The 15,662-nt window shown below is 44.7% G+C and overlaps 1 protein-coding gene across 2 annotated transcripts in view; it reads right to left on the reverse strand.

The window, feature by feature from the left end:
- The window catches only part of BBS7 (Bardet-Biedl syndrome 7), a 42,356-nt gene that overhangs the window by 2,483 nt on the left and 24,211 nt on the right, over positions 1–15,662 (reverse strand). For both annotated transcript variants that reach the window (XM_081091914.1, XM_081091915.1), the window contains exons 12-18: positions 13,362–13,436; positions 11,491–11,556; positions 9,681–9,820; positions 7,739–7,903; positions 3,126–3,235; positions 2,898–3,001; positions 2,644–2,767 (exon numbers count right to left, since the gene is read on the reverse strand). In XM_081091914.1, the coding sequence (XP_080948040.1) occupies positions 2,644–2,767; positions 2,898–3,001; positions 3,126–3,235; positions 7,739–7,903; positions 9,681–9,820; positions 11,491–11,556; positions 13,362–13,436 (784 nt within the window). The remainder of the gene's footprint in view (positions 1–2,643; positions 2,768–2,897; positions 3,002–3,125; positions 3,236–7,738; positions 7,904–9,680; positions 9,821–11,490; positions 11,557–13,361; positions 13,437–15,662) is intronic.

Raw genomic sequence — 15,662 nt, forward strand, 5'->3', positions numbered from 1 at the left:
GAGAGATTTTAAGGCAAGTTTTAAAATATAAATCATTTGGCTAATAACTCTCTTAACAACTGCCTGTGGCTATGGCTTCAGGCAGTCCACTGTGGACCAGCTCTGAAATGCTCTTGGCACACAGGGCATCACAGGGGTTTGCCTTTCACTCGGGCTGACCAGATGTCATAGTGCAGAGCAAGCAGGTCAAACTCGCGGCCCAGCCGCATGCGGCCCACAATGAATATTTTTGCAGCCTAGCCAATATAACGGTATGTAAGAAACGTGTTCATAAAAATTTCATAACTTAATTTTTACAATATCCTGTTATACATAATTACTAATAACGAACTACAACGTTCACTAATGACTGATTATTATAATCGTGTTGCATTCATTTCCCTTACGCGCAGGTGCACCATCTCTCTCCACTAATACCAGCAGCGAATATTTTAGCAGCCGATGGCCACGTCATTAGTCTTGTACTGACTTGTTGGGTGTGCGTAATAGGAAATATTTCACTTTCAGAGAACAAGGAAAAATAGGTTTATTTGCATTACGCTTATTAATTAGTGTAGTTATTCCGTGTCTGGTAAGTTAATGTTCAAGAAAAAATATTAATTTTTATTAAAATGTATTATTTTATGTTAATGATGACTCATTTATTTCAGCCGTTTGTATTCAGCAGGTCTCTATCGAAATAAACATACGTTTCTATGGAAACCGAAGCTTTTGTTTTTTTGTGGCCACAGACACTTACACCTTGTTTACTGGGCCCGTGTGAGCCTTTGAGTTTGACATGCTTGCTGTAGAGATTCAGTTCTCAACAGGTTTATTTAGATTAAAATATTCCACCCTGGCCAGTGTGGTTAAGTGATTAGAGTGTCAGCCTGTGCACCAAAGGGTTGTGGGTTCGATTCCCAGTCAAGGGCATGTACCTGGTTTGCGGGTTTGCTCCCTGCCCCCAGTCTGGGATTGTGTGGGAGACAACCAAACTATGTCTCTCTCTCTCTCCCCTTCCTTCCCTTCCTCCCTCTTTCCCTTCTACTTTCTCTGAAAAAGGGAGTGGAAAAAATATCCTTGGGCGAGATTAACTAACTAACTAACTAAATTTCCATCTTCTAGTATATGTGGACCATTCTTGGGATTTGAACTAAAGGCAAACATTTCTAGGTTCAAAGACCTGGGCACATTATCGCACCTTTAAGTTCTCTCATATGTACAATGGGGTTAACTCAAGCTGTCAGTCCTTTATCCAAAACCCCAGCTACAAGAGATATTTGAGAATTTTTCAGTTTAGAAAGACAATGAAAGGAATACAGCATAGATGGCGTAACATCCAAGGGGTAAACAGAGCAACGTTTCTGCAATAAAATACATGGATAAACAACCACACTAAGTGGAATAAAAGAGACTATAAATAACCTCATGCCAGTTTAAGTGAAGTTTTGCCATTACATTAATTCAGACCAAGTCAGATTTGATGCAAAATTAATTATGAAAAAGCTTTGCTTTTCAAAGCTTTCTGGGTTTTGGATTGGTGATGAGCGATGCATCTGCTAAGCGGCTATAAGGATGAACGATCGTGTGCCTGCCAGTTAGTAAATACTAAGATATTAGGTCTATTATTACAGCTTGTGAGCAAGTCTCTGGGTATAAAATAAATTCATTGTGCAGGCTGAAGGGTCAGGTAGGCTGATGACACCAATTAACTACAGAAGACTTGACACAGAGCAAAAAGCAGGCACCAGGGGAGAGGCGGGGCGCGAGGAGGCCCTGCAGGCTGTGCTGCTTCCTACCATGTGACAGCAAATGCTTTGGTCTCAGACTTCCCGCTTAAAAATGAGAAATGGAGACATCATCTACCTTGCAAAGCGGTGCGAAGGATTAAATATGCCACCTGATTACGAAGATGCTATAGGTAAACTGGCGTGCTACGCACAGATCTCATGTAATGATGGCAAAACAAGTTTTCTTAAGCTGCTCCTTCCAACCCACTCTCGCTCTCTTTCAATGTAGTTTGTGAAACATCCAATTTCTACCACCAAAGCAAAATGAGTTTTGGGTTGACATAGCACACATATATCCCTTATTATGCTATAATTATTAAATGTTGCATGTTGATTTTTCACAATAGCAACAAAGCCTGAAAATTACTGGTGTGAATTATAGCCTAAACTATAATGCTTCATAAGTTATATTCATTTCACACCAGGTTCCTTCATATATGTAAGTCTATTGCATTAAACTTATTTTACTTCCTAATTTTACTTGCATTTTATCGAGTAAAAATATTAAATAGTAGGTCCAGCTGGTATGGTCCAGTGGTTGAGTGTTGACCCATGAACCAAAAGGTCACGGTTCAATTCCCGGTCAGGGCATCTGCCTGGGTTTCGGGCTCGATCCTTAGTAGGGTGTGTGCAGGAGGCAGCCAATCAACGACTCTCTCTCATCCTAGCTCTCCCCCTTCTCCCTTCCCCTCTGAAATCAATAAAAAAGTATTTAAAAAGAGTAAATATTAGAACTTGACAAAATTAATATTGTAAGCAACAAATTGGCTGTCATAGGTTCGTGATTGCTGTAATCTTTGCTTCTCCCCTGCCCAGCTTCTCTCAAACAGCCAGGAGAACAGAGACACGGCAGGTATTCTCACAGCCCACTAACCATAGAGCCTCTCCAGGTGTGCCGGCTGCTTCTTGTACTCCTCCTGCAGGCGCTCTGCCTCCTCTAGAATGCAGCGATATTCTGGTATCAGGAAGTCTGTATTTCCTTCATGAACCTGCAGTTCCTTATTTTAAATTAAAAACAGAAGACACTTAATGTTTAAATTCAAGCCAGTGTAGCTTTAAAGTCCTTACAACTTTAGAAATCCCATCACAACAGAATAATGATCATGAGTCCAAGACACATACACTTACTTTTAAAGCATCAATTAGCTGCACTTTCTTAGCCAAAAGCAACTGGTACTCCAGCTTTGGGTGGATGAGCTCCAGAGTGTGCTTAACTGACATCTCATTGATCTCTACAAGGAGTCGAGCCAGACGCAGTTAGAAAGTCATTTTGATTAGAAACATTCTTATTGTAACAACAACCAAAAAAAAAAAAAAAAAAGAAAAAAGGGAAAAAAAAGATTTTTCTTTCTTTACCGTATGAAATGTTGAGGTTAATTTTCTTTTTTGTAGCTTCTTTAGAGAGCACATCTTTTAGGATGGATATAGTTGAAATGTTGTCAGATTTAAAAACTCCTTCTCCTTTTCTACAAAATTAATATATATTTTTAAAAAGACAGCTTTAGAAGGAAATACACCCAGTTAATACATATTTTGTAACTAGTGTTTAAATTTCATTTGATTATAGATTTCTCTATATATACATCTCATTATTAATAGAAAGCATATTTAAATGTGTAAACTTTTACTGTTATATTAATTTGCTGGGGTCCAACCCCAGCAGGTTCAGGGGTCCCCAAAGGTGGGGACAGAGTCGGTGCAGAAGGAATTAAACAGAGACAGCGTTCAATTGATCAGCAGCCTAGCCAGGATCTCTAGCCAAGTTCTGGTCAGGATCTCCAGCCAAGTTCTGTGTCTAGGTTCTCTAGCCAGGTTCTCCAGCCAGGTTCTATCCAGGTTCTCCTGCCATGTTCTCTCACTAGGTTCTCCAGCCAGGTTCTGTCCAGGTTCTCCAGGCAGGTTCAGTCACCAGGTTCTAGTCAGGTTCTCTTGCCATGTTCTATCCAGGTTCTGTAGCCAGGTTCTGTCTCTTGGTTCTTCAGCCAGGTTCTCTTGCTAGGTTCTGTGGCCAGTTTCTGTCCAGGATCTTTTGCCATGTTCTCTCGCTAGGTTCTGTCTCTAGGTTCTGTCTCCAGTTTCTGTCCAGGATCTTTTGCCATGTTCTCTCTAGCGAAGTTCTTCTGTCTCAAGGTTCTGTGTAGGTTCTGTGTCTAGGTTCTGTGTCTAGGTTCTGTGTAGGTTCTGTGTCTAGGTTCTGTATCCTGTTGTCTTGTTACATCTGTATTTATATCAGTTGATTCCAATCCTATCAATCTCTATTCCAAAGGTTAGGGCGTTTCTTATCTCCATTCCAGGGAGTAAAGATTATGTAGCTTAAGCATGATTGTTCGTAGTTAAAGTGATTAACTACCCGCCTGGCACTTAGTTAAGGGGTTTTATTCCCTCCCTAACTTCAGGGGAAAATCCCTACCTGGGGAAACAACCTTTCTCAGAGAGGTGACCTTGGTTAAAACACATAGTGCCAAGAAGGTGAGCAAACATATTAAGAACAGTATGCCATATATGCCAGGTCCCTTGAAACAGCAAGGATGGACCGGCTCCTGGCATTAATTCAAGTTCTGAACATATTTGTAAAACTTAACAAAAGATGCCAGATATGTCTCCTAAAGATAGGTGACGTCATAATATGTCCTTCATTTAAAACACCTTTTGTGTTTTCACAAATAAAATTCCAACAGCTGAGCCTTCATGTATGTGAACTGGAGGTGCTTGCACGGGGACGTTTTCTCTCATGTGCTCACGTACATGACAGCTGCCCACAGCTGCATCCTGAGGCGGACAGCGAACCTACGAGCAGCCTCTTCTGTGGGTCAGGCCGGGGGCATCCAGCCCACGTCTACGGTCGCAGGACCCACTCCCTCTCTCTCACCTTCTCACCCCGTGGACTTCGCTGGCCCTGGCCCAGCCCGTTTCTGGGACTCAGGAGGAGCGGTGAGCAGTGCATTCCACACCACGGACCACGCGGGTCACGGCGCAGCAACGGCACTCAATCCTGGGACTTTTCTCACTGGAACTAGTGGGAGAGAGACTCCATGGGAGCTGACAAGATACGAAGCCGGCTGGCACTGCTGCCACCAGGCTGCACAGGACGGCCCAGGGGACAACAGAGCCGCGCAGCGGGGAGAGCCGCCCCCGTGACGCCAGTGAGGGCGCTGGCCGCGTCCTGAGGTCCTGAGGTCCTGAGGCCAGGGCTGCGCTCGCGGTACCGGCGCTGGGAATTCCCGTTTCCAGGTTAAGCCCTTCGTGCTGGTTCTTTTTCTGATGACCAAACATTTCCGTTTCCTAGTTAACGTCTACCGTTGTCATCACTTAATGTGCCCTCTGGTTTGGCTTTCATGCACACAAATAGTTTGCACTGACTGGTTATAGGCAAAGACTGACTGCTTTCTTCTAGAAAGATGAGTCATACATACATACAATTTGGATCCCAATTATAGTTTAGAAATCATGAGACTTTTCACTGGTCTTTAATTTTAACTGATGGTATCTACTATTTAACACACAGCACCTGGCCCTGTGGGTGACTTGCATGGCTTGTTTTCTTTTAATCACCACAATTCAGTGAACATGGGCTGTTATTTCCACTCCTCAGAAGAGAGAACTACAGGTCAGCGAGGGCAGTAATCTCAACAAGGTCACAGAGCCAAGAGTCACACCCAGGTAGGGCCGCTCCCTCCATACATACGCATTTCACTAAGATCCCTAAAAACACGCACTGAGAACCACTATGCTCGGCCAGGCGTGAGGCGTGTGGAGGGCTCATACAAAAATAATTAAGAAACAGACTCTGGCCCTGGCTGGGTAGCTCAGTTGGTTAGAGCATTGTCCCGATACTCTAAGGTTGTGGGTTCAATCCTGGTCAGGGCACATATAAGAATCAACCAATGAATGTATAAATAAGTGGAACAACAAATCAATCTCCCTTCCTTCCTTCCTTCCTTCCTTCCTTCCTTCCTTCCTTCCTTCCTTCCTTCCTTCCTCTCTCTCTCTCTCTCTCTCTCTCTCTCTCTCTCTCTCTCTCTCTTCCTCCTTCCCTTGCCCCTCCCTCTCTGAAATCAATAAAAATACAAAAATTAAAAGAAAAGAAATAGACTCTGCCCATGAGGAGCTTATAGTCCAATTTAGAGATACAAGCTCACATAAAAACATTATTATATACTTCAAATAAATAACAATAAATACCTAAGGAAGGTAAGAATAAAATGCCATGGGAATAGAGAAGAGCATCAAGAAAAACTTGAAAACATAGCTATGAGTTGGGCCTTGAAGAATAAGTGGAGTGTGACTGATAAGGGATGAATATTAAAGGACGCAGAGTGGTAAAGAGCAAAGATATGCTATTACACAAATACACACACTGCTGGCCTCGGCAGCACATAGACCAAAAACATGCACTATGCCAGGCACGTGGAACTGTCGGCTATGCCTGAGCGTGAGGTTCGCTGTAGGACTGCAAACAGGCGCCATTCATTGTTCCAGGTCTGGACACAGATGAGGTCCTGGAAGGCACAGTGAAACAGCTCCGAGGACTGATCTAAAACCAGTTAGATTTCCGGAGAGCTCCAGCTCCCAAAGGGCAGTTTCCAGAATCAGCATGCTACAGCTCAGCTGGGAAGCAGAACAGTTCAAGAACCTGCTTAGGAAAAGAACCCCTAAGAACAGAGACCAGGAGAGGAGAAGCCACCCAGCCCCTCCACATAAAACAAAATTTAAAAAAAAACAAAAGATCAAACAAACTAAGAACAGCTACAGCTGAAGTGGGATGAGAATGCAAAGACCCCGAGGGGGGGGTGAGGCTCAGAGGACAGTGGAGAAATCCCCTGAGAGAAGGCAGTCACCTCACGCTCAGCAGAGGAGCGAAGGAGAGGAAGGTCGGCTGCTCTGTGCTCAGACCAGGCCCTGAGGGAGCCAAGCAGAGGAGCGGGAGGGAAGGCAAGGCGTGCAGCCAGCCACCGCCCCTGCTGTCACACCGGCTTCAAAAGCCTCATGGTCTCAGCTGCCAAGTTCTGAGCCATTTCCTCTCTTTGCATACATTTGGGAAGGACTGTCACACTTGCAGTGTCTTCCTATTGAGGACTGTGCAATATATTAATTACCCCATTGAATCTCAAGTCTTTTATGTCAATAACATTTCAAAGTTTCATCAAGTAACTTCTGCATATTTCTTTTTTTTTAAATATTTTTTATTGAATTTTTACAGAGAGGAAGGGAGAGGGAAAGAGAGTTAGACACATGCATCAGCTGCCTCCTGCACACTCCCCACTGGGGATGTGCCCGCAACCAAGGTACATGCCCTTGACCGGAATCGAACCTGGGACCCTTCAGTCCGCAGCCGACACTCTATTCACTGAGCAAAACCAGCTAGGGCTATTTCTTTTTTTTTAATTTAATTAATTTATTTATTCATTTCAAAGAGAGAGGAAGGGAGTGAGAAAGAGAAATACTGATTTGTTGTTCCACTCGTTTATGCATATTCATTGGTTGCCTCTTGCATGTGCCCTGACCAGGGATCAAACTCGCAACGTTGGAGCGACGGGGCAACCCTTTAACCAACTGAGCTGCTGGTCCAGGGCCATGGGAATCTTTATTCAATCATTTTTAAAAATTCATTACTTCTGCTTGTTTTTCAATAGATTCTCTTGAATAGTATAGGTTTCAAATCTATTATTTACAAATTGTTCCTGCTTTAAAACAAAGAAAATGTAGGAGCTCATTTACAGCAAAACGCTTGTGGCCTGGCTGGCTTAGCTCAGTGCTGAGTGTGGAGCCACGCACCAAGAGGTCAGGGCACAGGCCCGGGTTTCCGGCTCGATCCCCAGTAGGGGGCGTGCAGGAGGCAGCCGATCGGTGATTCTTTCTCATCATTGATGTTTCTCTCTCTCCCTCTCCCTTCCTCTCTCTCTAAAAATCAATTAAAAAACATACTTAAAACACCCACACACTGGTGAACCGGTAACGAGCTGCATTACCTGTAGGTGCTTTCCAGCTGCGTGTCCAGAAAGGTGTTCTGGAAGTAGAATGTCACGCATTCTCCGGCCGGAGGTTTCTCGGGAACCTCAGGAAGGCAAAACACCACCCAGGAGTGAACTTCCGCAAAACTGAACTGGCCCGTTAAAGTCAGTGTGTTCACGGGTCTGTAATTCACAGCAGAGGACACATCTGCGTGCGGAAGTGTATCTGATGTACACAACACATTAACAAACAGAATTTTGCAATAACAGCTAATCAAATATAAACTTCTTTACATTTGTTTAATTTTTCTCAGATTAATCTTACCTATCCGATGAATGAATATTCCGATTTCATGAAAGAAAGAGTATCTACACCTCTGCTTTTACTAGCCAGCGGACACAAACAGCTTGTTTTTATTATAACATCTTTACAAATAAAATCCAGTTTACCCAGGCACATTTCATTTTTTAAAAGTTCACCTAATACCCTTACTGTACAAACTATCAAAACATACAAGAATCTCCTTAGAGAAATAATGAGGTCATGTGACAGCACAGGACTGGGCTTCTGAGTAAGATGGACAAGGGCTTGGAACCCACTCCGCGGCTTACCAGCTGCAGGCCACGGGGCCAGGGAGGGGTAGTACCTCTATCTTGCAGGGATGTGGAATGATTTGTTCTATCTTGTGAAATTGCACACACATACAAGGGAGTGAAATAGATTTTAAATAAGTCAAGTGGATAATTATAAAGATTTTAAAAATGTAAATTTGTGGAATTAAAGGCTCTGAGGAATTCTAAGAAGACACAGAATTAAGGAACCTAAAACTAGAAGAGATTTTGAGGTCATCCAGGCCACCGTCTCATTTGCAGATAAGAAAACCAAAGCCCAGAGAGATTATGTTATGTCCCCAGTCACACAGGAACAGAGGCAAGATTCCGAGCCGGTCGCTCGCTCCCCTGTGCCGCTCTCGCCGCACGCCATGCCACACCATCCGCAACTTCGGCTGCGGAGCAGGAAGACACACCCAAAGAACCTACCCTCTTGAGTGCTTTAAAGGACACCCTTAGGGACACGTCTCCTTGCATCTTGTTTAAATCACCGCCTTTACCGTTACAGGCTGCGCGGGAAACGGGCCGTTTCTTATGTCGGCAAGTGGCCTCCCCCAGGCTTCCCGGCCTCATTGGAACAATGGAGACACGGCCACCTGACTTGCTGTACGACCTGAACGATACCCACGCCCCTGCACAGTGCCAGGCACAGGGAAGTATTCAGTGCCCCATGTCTTCCCTTCTCCCTCGTTTCAGCACGCCTCTCCCCTTCAGGCAGTGAGAAGCTACCCGCAGGAGGATGCTTACGCTATAGGGGAAGTGGGAAACAGCCGATCAGCGCCGTCAATGGCTCGAGTATTTCCTGAGGTGGAACAGAGAGGAAATAGAATGTTTGAGGCCAACGCACCAAGGGCCCGTTCACAGGAAACGCAAAAGCGAAACGCTGACTGCTGATCCCGGGACGGGTCCGAGCGAAAGAGAAGCGCCGCTCCAGGCAGCCTCCGGCAGCAGACACAGGCCTAGCGTCAGTAGGAATACCACTCCACAGCCTTTCAATGAAATGGACACACCTCTACCAGAATTTACACCGTGACAATGAAAGGCAAGCTGCCCTGGCCGGTGTGGCTCAGTTGGTTGAGCGCCGTCCCAGGCACAGATAGGTCACCGGTTCGATTCCCAGTTCAGGGCACACACCCGGGTTGCACGTTCAATCCCTGGTTGGGTGCGTGCGGGAGGTAAAAGATGGATGTTGCTCTCTCACATTGATCTCTCTCTCCTTCCTTCCGTCTCTCTCTCTCCCTTCCTTTCTCTGCAAAACATCAATAAAAACACATTTTAAAAAAATTATAGGCAAGTGTCTCTGCATCATGTAATGCCCTAAAAGTAAACGCTCCTGCCTTGGTCCTACCTGTCGCGATCGATACCGTGGCTTCTCTGATGGAGTGAAAGGGGTTTGATAAGGTACTGGCGCACCTGGCAGGTTTTGGGTTGGATTCTTGGAGTCACGTATGCTTGGAGCGTGCCGTACTGGCCTTCAATGGAGCGGATCTGATTCAACACAGAGAGGAAAGAACATGAGACTGACCCAGCGATGTCAGCATTGTCTCCAGAACGGTCAACACAAGCACTCAGGCACGGAGGCCTTCGTCTCCTCTGTAATATGTTGAAGAAAATAATGACATTCTGTTAAACAGCTACTTTTTATCACTAGAGTAAAGGAAGGTTTTGGTAGGGGAAAGCAAAATTAACCCACACGTCTTCAGGCCATCTGTCTACCATTCCAAAAAACACACATTGCCACATACTACCCGAGCCCATTTAAAAACACAGGGCTACAGCCCTGGTCGGTTTGGCTCTGGGGATAGAGCATCAGCCTGTGCTAAAATCAATATTTAATTATAGAAGTAATTATGTTGCTAAAATACTTTAGAAGATTTTCTCTAGAATAAACAGTAACAAATGATATCACCAGAATGGAACCAGAAAAATCCAGGTAGTAGGGAAATATAGATACTTCAAAACCAAATGGCCTGACCTGGCCAGTTTGGTTCGGTGGTAGAGTGTCAGCCTGTGGACTGAAGGGTCGTGGTTTTGATTCTGGTCGAGGGCATGTAACTCGGCTGCAGGCTTGGTCCTCGGCCCTGGTCGGGGCACATGTGGGAGGTAACCACTGATCTCTCTCACATCAGTGTTTCTCTCTCTGTCTCTCCCCCTCCCTTCCATTCTCTCTAAAAAAATCAATGAAAACAATCCTTGGGAACAAAAATCATCCCGGCTGGGTGGCTTAGCTGGTTGCACCGTCCTGTGCACCGAAAGATCTGCAGTTGGATTCGCGGTTAGGGCACAAACCTAGGCTGCCAGTTCCAGCACCAGCCAGGGCTCATACGGGAGGCAGCAGATTGATGTTTCTCTCTCTCCCTTCCCCTCTCTAAAACCTACAAAACACAGCCTCAGGTGAGGATTAAGAAGAAGTTAGTGAAATCTGAACAGTAAATATTTGATGACATCTAGGAATTACTGTTAATTTTTCTTATGTTATGTTTTCTCGTGGTCATATGTTTTTTTAAAAAAATATCTTTTTATTTATTTCAGAGAGGAAGAGAGAAGGAGAGACAGAAACATCAATTGATCAGCTGCCTCCTGCACGTCCCCCACTGGGGATCACACCCACAACTCGGACATGTGCCCTTGACCGGAATTGAACATGGGACCTTCAGTCCACAGGCTGATGCTCTATCCACTGAGCCAAACCAGCCAGGGCTTGTGGTTATGCTTTTAAAATAAGCGTTATCTTTTAAACATATGTACCAAAATATTTATTTACAAGTGAAATGAGAAAATATCCTTCAAAATATTTTCTTCAAAATGATTTGCAGTGGAGAGTGAGAGGATAAACAAGACTACTGTGATGGAACACCGGGGGGGCTGGAGCCTCACGTTTACATGTTTGAAACTTTCCGTAAGAGAAAATTAGAAAACAAATGTCCGGTGGGAGGAAATGAAGGACTGGGAATTTCAGAGACGTTGCTTGGGTAAGTGATAGCAGAGAGAGTGGTCTGGGCTGAATTAAAGCCTAAGAGATTACTCAAAAGTTACTCAAAAATGACTCATTTCAGGGAGAAATTTAATGCAAAGAAATTATATCTTATGTTGTAAAATATACCGATACAAAAAAACAAAGTTCAGACTTTCCAGCAAAGGTAACTTCGAACATTTACCTTGAGCTCCAGCCTCGTGGTGTTTGCCTGGCACCGGTAAGTGGCGAGAAGGAAGTTGTCACTGGACTGGGAAGAATTCAAAGTGAAGGAAAAGGATGAATCCTCATTTTTAACAGGACAAACAGCATCAATAATGGTCACCGTCTGCCAAGCACTCACTCTCCTGTGGGTGGCGCTGTGCTAAAGGCTTCTAGCTTATGAAGAGACTGAGGCATGAGGGGCTGGGTTATCCCCCAAAGCCAGTCAGTAATAAAACTGGAATTCAAATTCATGTCTTTGAAGACTCTAAAGCTCATGCTCTTTCCATCTTGAATATCTACAATAACATTTTAAAATATTGTTTTCTAAAAATGTAATGGATAGTAAAAACTCCTAATGTTTATGTTATAAACACAAAGACATCAATGTTTGGTATAGCATGTCTTTGATTTTCACAAACACAGAGGACTGAGAAATAACTCATCTCTGTATTTCCATCAACGGCTTACTGCAGGAATTCAATGTTTGCTGAATTAAGTTGCTGAGATAACTTCAAGTATTATAACTTCTTGAAATTAAATATTAAATGAATAAAATAGCATAAAATAAGACTGGCCATATGTTGAAGTCGGTGATGAGTACATGAAGATAATGCTACTATTCTTCCACTGCTGTATGTACTTGAAATCCCCACAGTAAGGTTTTTATAAAGCTATCGTGCCAGAAAGCAGGTTTTAAATTAGTATAAAATACTCATTCCCAAGAATCCAGCAGTGATGTAAATAAGGTTACTCTTTCACAGTAATTTACAAATGAAAGATCTTATGTTTATATTGATTTTTAAAATCATGATAAAAATGTAGACCCTAATGTTTTATGTTGTAATTTGCAAACAGGGATGACAAACCGTATATAACACAATACAACTGTTACAAAATTTCTTATCAAGAAAAAAAGCTTTACTATGAAACTATGTTATGTTGAAAATTATTCCCTAATATAGCGATCAACTTTATTCTTTATCTGTTCTTCTTACTCCTCCCTTTTGTCTGTGTAGAACCACATGCCCGCTGCGGCCCCGTCTGCTGCTCGGCTGCTGGGCACACAGCCATGGCAGCCCTTGCTCCCCTCCTCCTCCTCAGGAGCCAGCCCACTCAGGCCGCTCCCCAGGGGTGCAGTACGTCCAGAAGCTCCAACACAATCTCATCCTTGGTACTTTGCACACAGTAAGTGCTCAATAAATGTCTGCTGAATGAACAATAAGCAAGATTCAACAAGCCCAGAGAAAGCGAGGAAGGGCTGGCAGGGAACATAGGAACGTGTAAGACTCCATCGCAGTTTCAAGAAATGTCGAGCACTTCAGCGAGGCAGGAATAATGGGCATGAGGAAGGTCGAGCTGTGAGACAGTGGGAGCTGGAAGCTGGGTGAATCCTGGAGGAATCTAGCTCACACGCCACAGGACACAAGGCGGCTCTGACAGGTTTAGAAGGACTTGGTGTTGTCTGCGTTTTAGGGAGAGCTGTCACCACAGTGCACAACACAGCTGGGAGCGGGGCATCCTGGCGACAGAGAAAGGGGATGAGGGAGTGGTTCAGGCAAGCAGGGGGCGGGCTGGACGGCTGGATGGCTGAGAGCAGTGGAGGGAAGCAGAGGGGGCAGCACAGTGGGAGGACTGGCAGGAACTAATCGGATTTCACGGTCAGAGAAGGATCTAGGACAGCTGGTTTCTGGATTACCTGAGGATGAAGAAAGGGCAGAAGCAGGTTTTGAGGGGAAGGTTATGAAATGAGAAACTGATGAAGAAATGTAGAACCTAGTGGTGTTTGTAGGCTTTATTCAAAATAGCAAAATAGGAATGAAGCCGCCAGAGGAATTCCTTATCCTCACTCACCTCAGCGTCACAGCTGCTGAAGCTGACAACAGCGGAATTCTTGTCCACATCAAGTAGGTCTATGGGGACATCACTCTGCAGCCAACATTAAAAAAGGTTCAGGTGGGAAATTAAAACTTTTCTCAAAGCCTATTTTCTTTAAGGGTTTTCCTTACGTTCATCTTCAAAGTTGAGAGTATAAATTTTCTTATATCTGATAATACGTACTTCTAGAAAATAAGTAGAGAATAATAATAGAGAATAAGTATTATAATGACCTATTGTTTTCTAATTTGGGAGATCAGAAGTCATAGAATATCATCTCACTCTCCCTTTAAAAGTATAATCTTCCCCCTAGCTGGTTTGGCTCAGCGGATAGAGCGTCGGCCTGTGGACTCAAGGGTCCCAGGTTCGATTCTGGTCAAGGGCATGTACCTTGGTTGCGGGCATATCCCCAGTAGGGGATGTGCAGGAGGCAGCTGATCGATGTTTTTCTCTCATCGATGTTTCAAACTCTCTGTCCCTCTCCCTTCCTCTCTGTAAAAAAATCAATAAAAATATATTTTAAAAAAAGTATAATCTTCCTGTCTATTTCTGTCAGTGCTAAAATGTTACCAGAGGCTGCAAACACTCACATGGCCTTCTGACTACATGAGTTCATTTTTATTGATTTTAACCTCAGCTGTAACACAGACAGGAGAGAATTTTTGGTCTCCTCTGGAGAGGTAGTTTCTTTTTTTAACTTTATTTTTCAATTACAGTTTACATTCCATATTATTTAGTACTAGAGGCCTGACGCACAAAATCTGTGCATGGGTACGGTCCCTAGCCCTGGCCTGCAATGAGGGCCATCTTCCCCGGCTGCCTGCAGCCGGCCCCGCCCCCCGCTGCCACTGACCCCTGGTCCCCTGTTCACAACTCGGCAATCGGAACCTGCTGGCTTGGAGTCGGCATTCGCCCCTGCTCGCCGTCCCTGCCCCCATCGCGGGTCACCCTCTGTGTGTGGGGCGACTTGTCAGGCGGGGGCCTTGGCCTGGTGCCACCGGCATCCCCCACTACCCACCCCCAGTTCCCCGTTCGCCATCAGGCATTGGAGCCTGCTGGCTGGGGAAAGGGACCTAGAGGTGGTCAGTGCACCTCATAGTGACTGACTGAGTGGTCATTCTGCCATTAGGGTCAATTTGCATATTACCCTTTTGTTATATAGGATAGAAGCCCAGTGCATGGGTGGGGGCCAACCGGCCTGCCCTGATGGGGGCCCTGGATCGGGGTGGGGGTCTTCGCTGGGTGGCGGTGCTGGCCGGGGTGAGGGGCCAAGGGTGATTTGCAGGCTGGCCACGCCCCCAGTAAGGGTGGGGGGGGGGGGTCCCTGCCAAGGGGCGGGGCTGCGGGCGGATTGCAGGCCAGCCATGCCCCTGATCAGGGTAGGGGTCCCTGCTGGGGTTTGGGGCTGGCCGGGCCATGGTTGTTCCATTTTGGTCACTGGGCTTTTATTATATAGGATGAGCTTCAGGTGTACAGCACAGTGGTTAAACAATCATATGCAATACATACTGTTCCCCCCAACATTCCCAGGATCCACTGGGCATGCAACATACTTAGAACATTATTGGCTATATTCCCTACACTGTGCTTTACATCCTATGACTGTTTTGCGACTACCAGTCTGTACTTCTCATCCCCCTTCCCCATCCAGCCCCCGCAGGCAGTCTCAAGGCCGATGCCTGCACTGTGCTCTGTGTATGTGGTTCCTGAGGTGTTCCAGGCGGCAGTCCTGAGCTAGAGTTAGGAGAGATTTCTGCCTTTACGTTTTGATTGATAATCTGATCTCTCATCCACGTCTTTTAAAGCTTATCTTCCTCCCTTTAGTCTTTTCTCATTTTCTGATGGGTTTTCTAACATTTCCTTGTTTTCCATTCTTTGTACTATCATCCTTGTCACTCCAACTAAAGAATTCATTAAATATATTGAAGCATGAAGTTGTACATTATTATCCCTACATTTCACTTTCAGGATTATGTTCTTTGCCTACTGACCTCCCTAAGAACTGGTAATGCAAGTTGTACTGCGGGCTATTTATTTCAGTATTTGAAGCTTAAAGGTTCTAATAAGGGCATTAAACGCTGCAGTTTTCTAAGTTGCATCTCTGTTATGATTCTCTTAAAGGTTAGCCAAAGTACAAAATCCTTAGTGTCCTTTCTGACTCATCCTCAAACTTAAGTGCCTCAGCCTTTTGTTTACTATGCACAGGATAAAGTAAAGCTATAATTTTGGTAATTTATGAGCAAACTGATAATCTAATGGGAGACTAAAATAAGCCTT

The sequence above is a fragment of the Myotis nattereri genome (assembly GCF_964212035.1).
Source record: "Myotis nattereri genome assembly, chromosome: 5".
In the NCBI taxonomy this organism is placed as follows: Eukaryota; Metazoa; Chordata; class Mammalia; order Chiroptera; family Vespertilionidae; genus Myotis; species Myotis nattereri.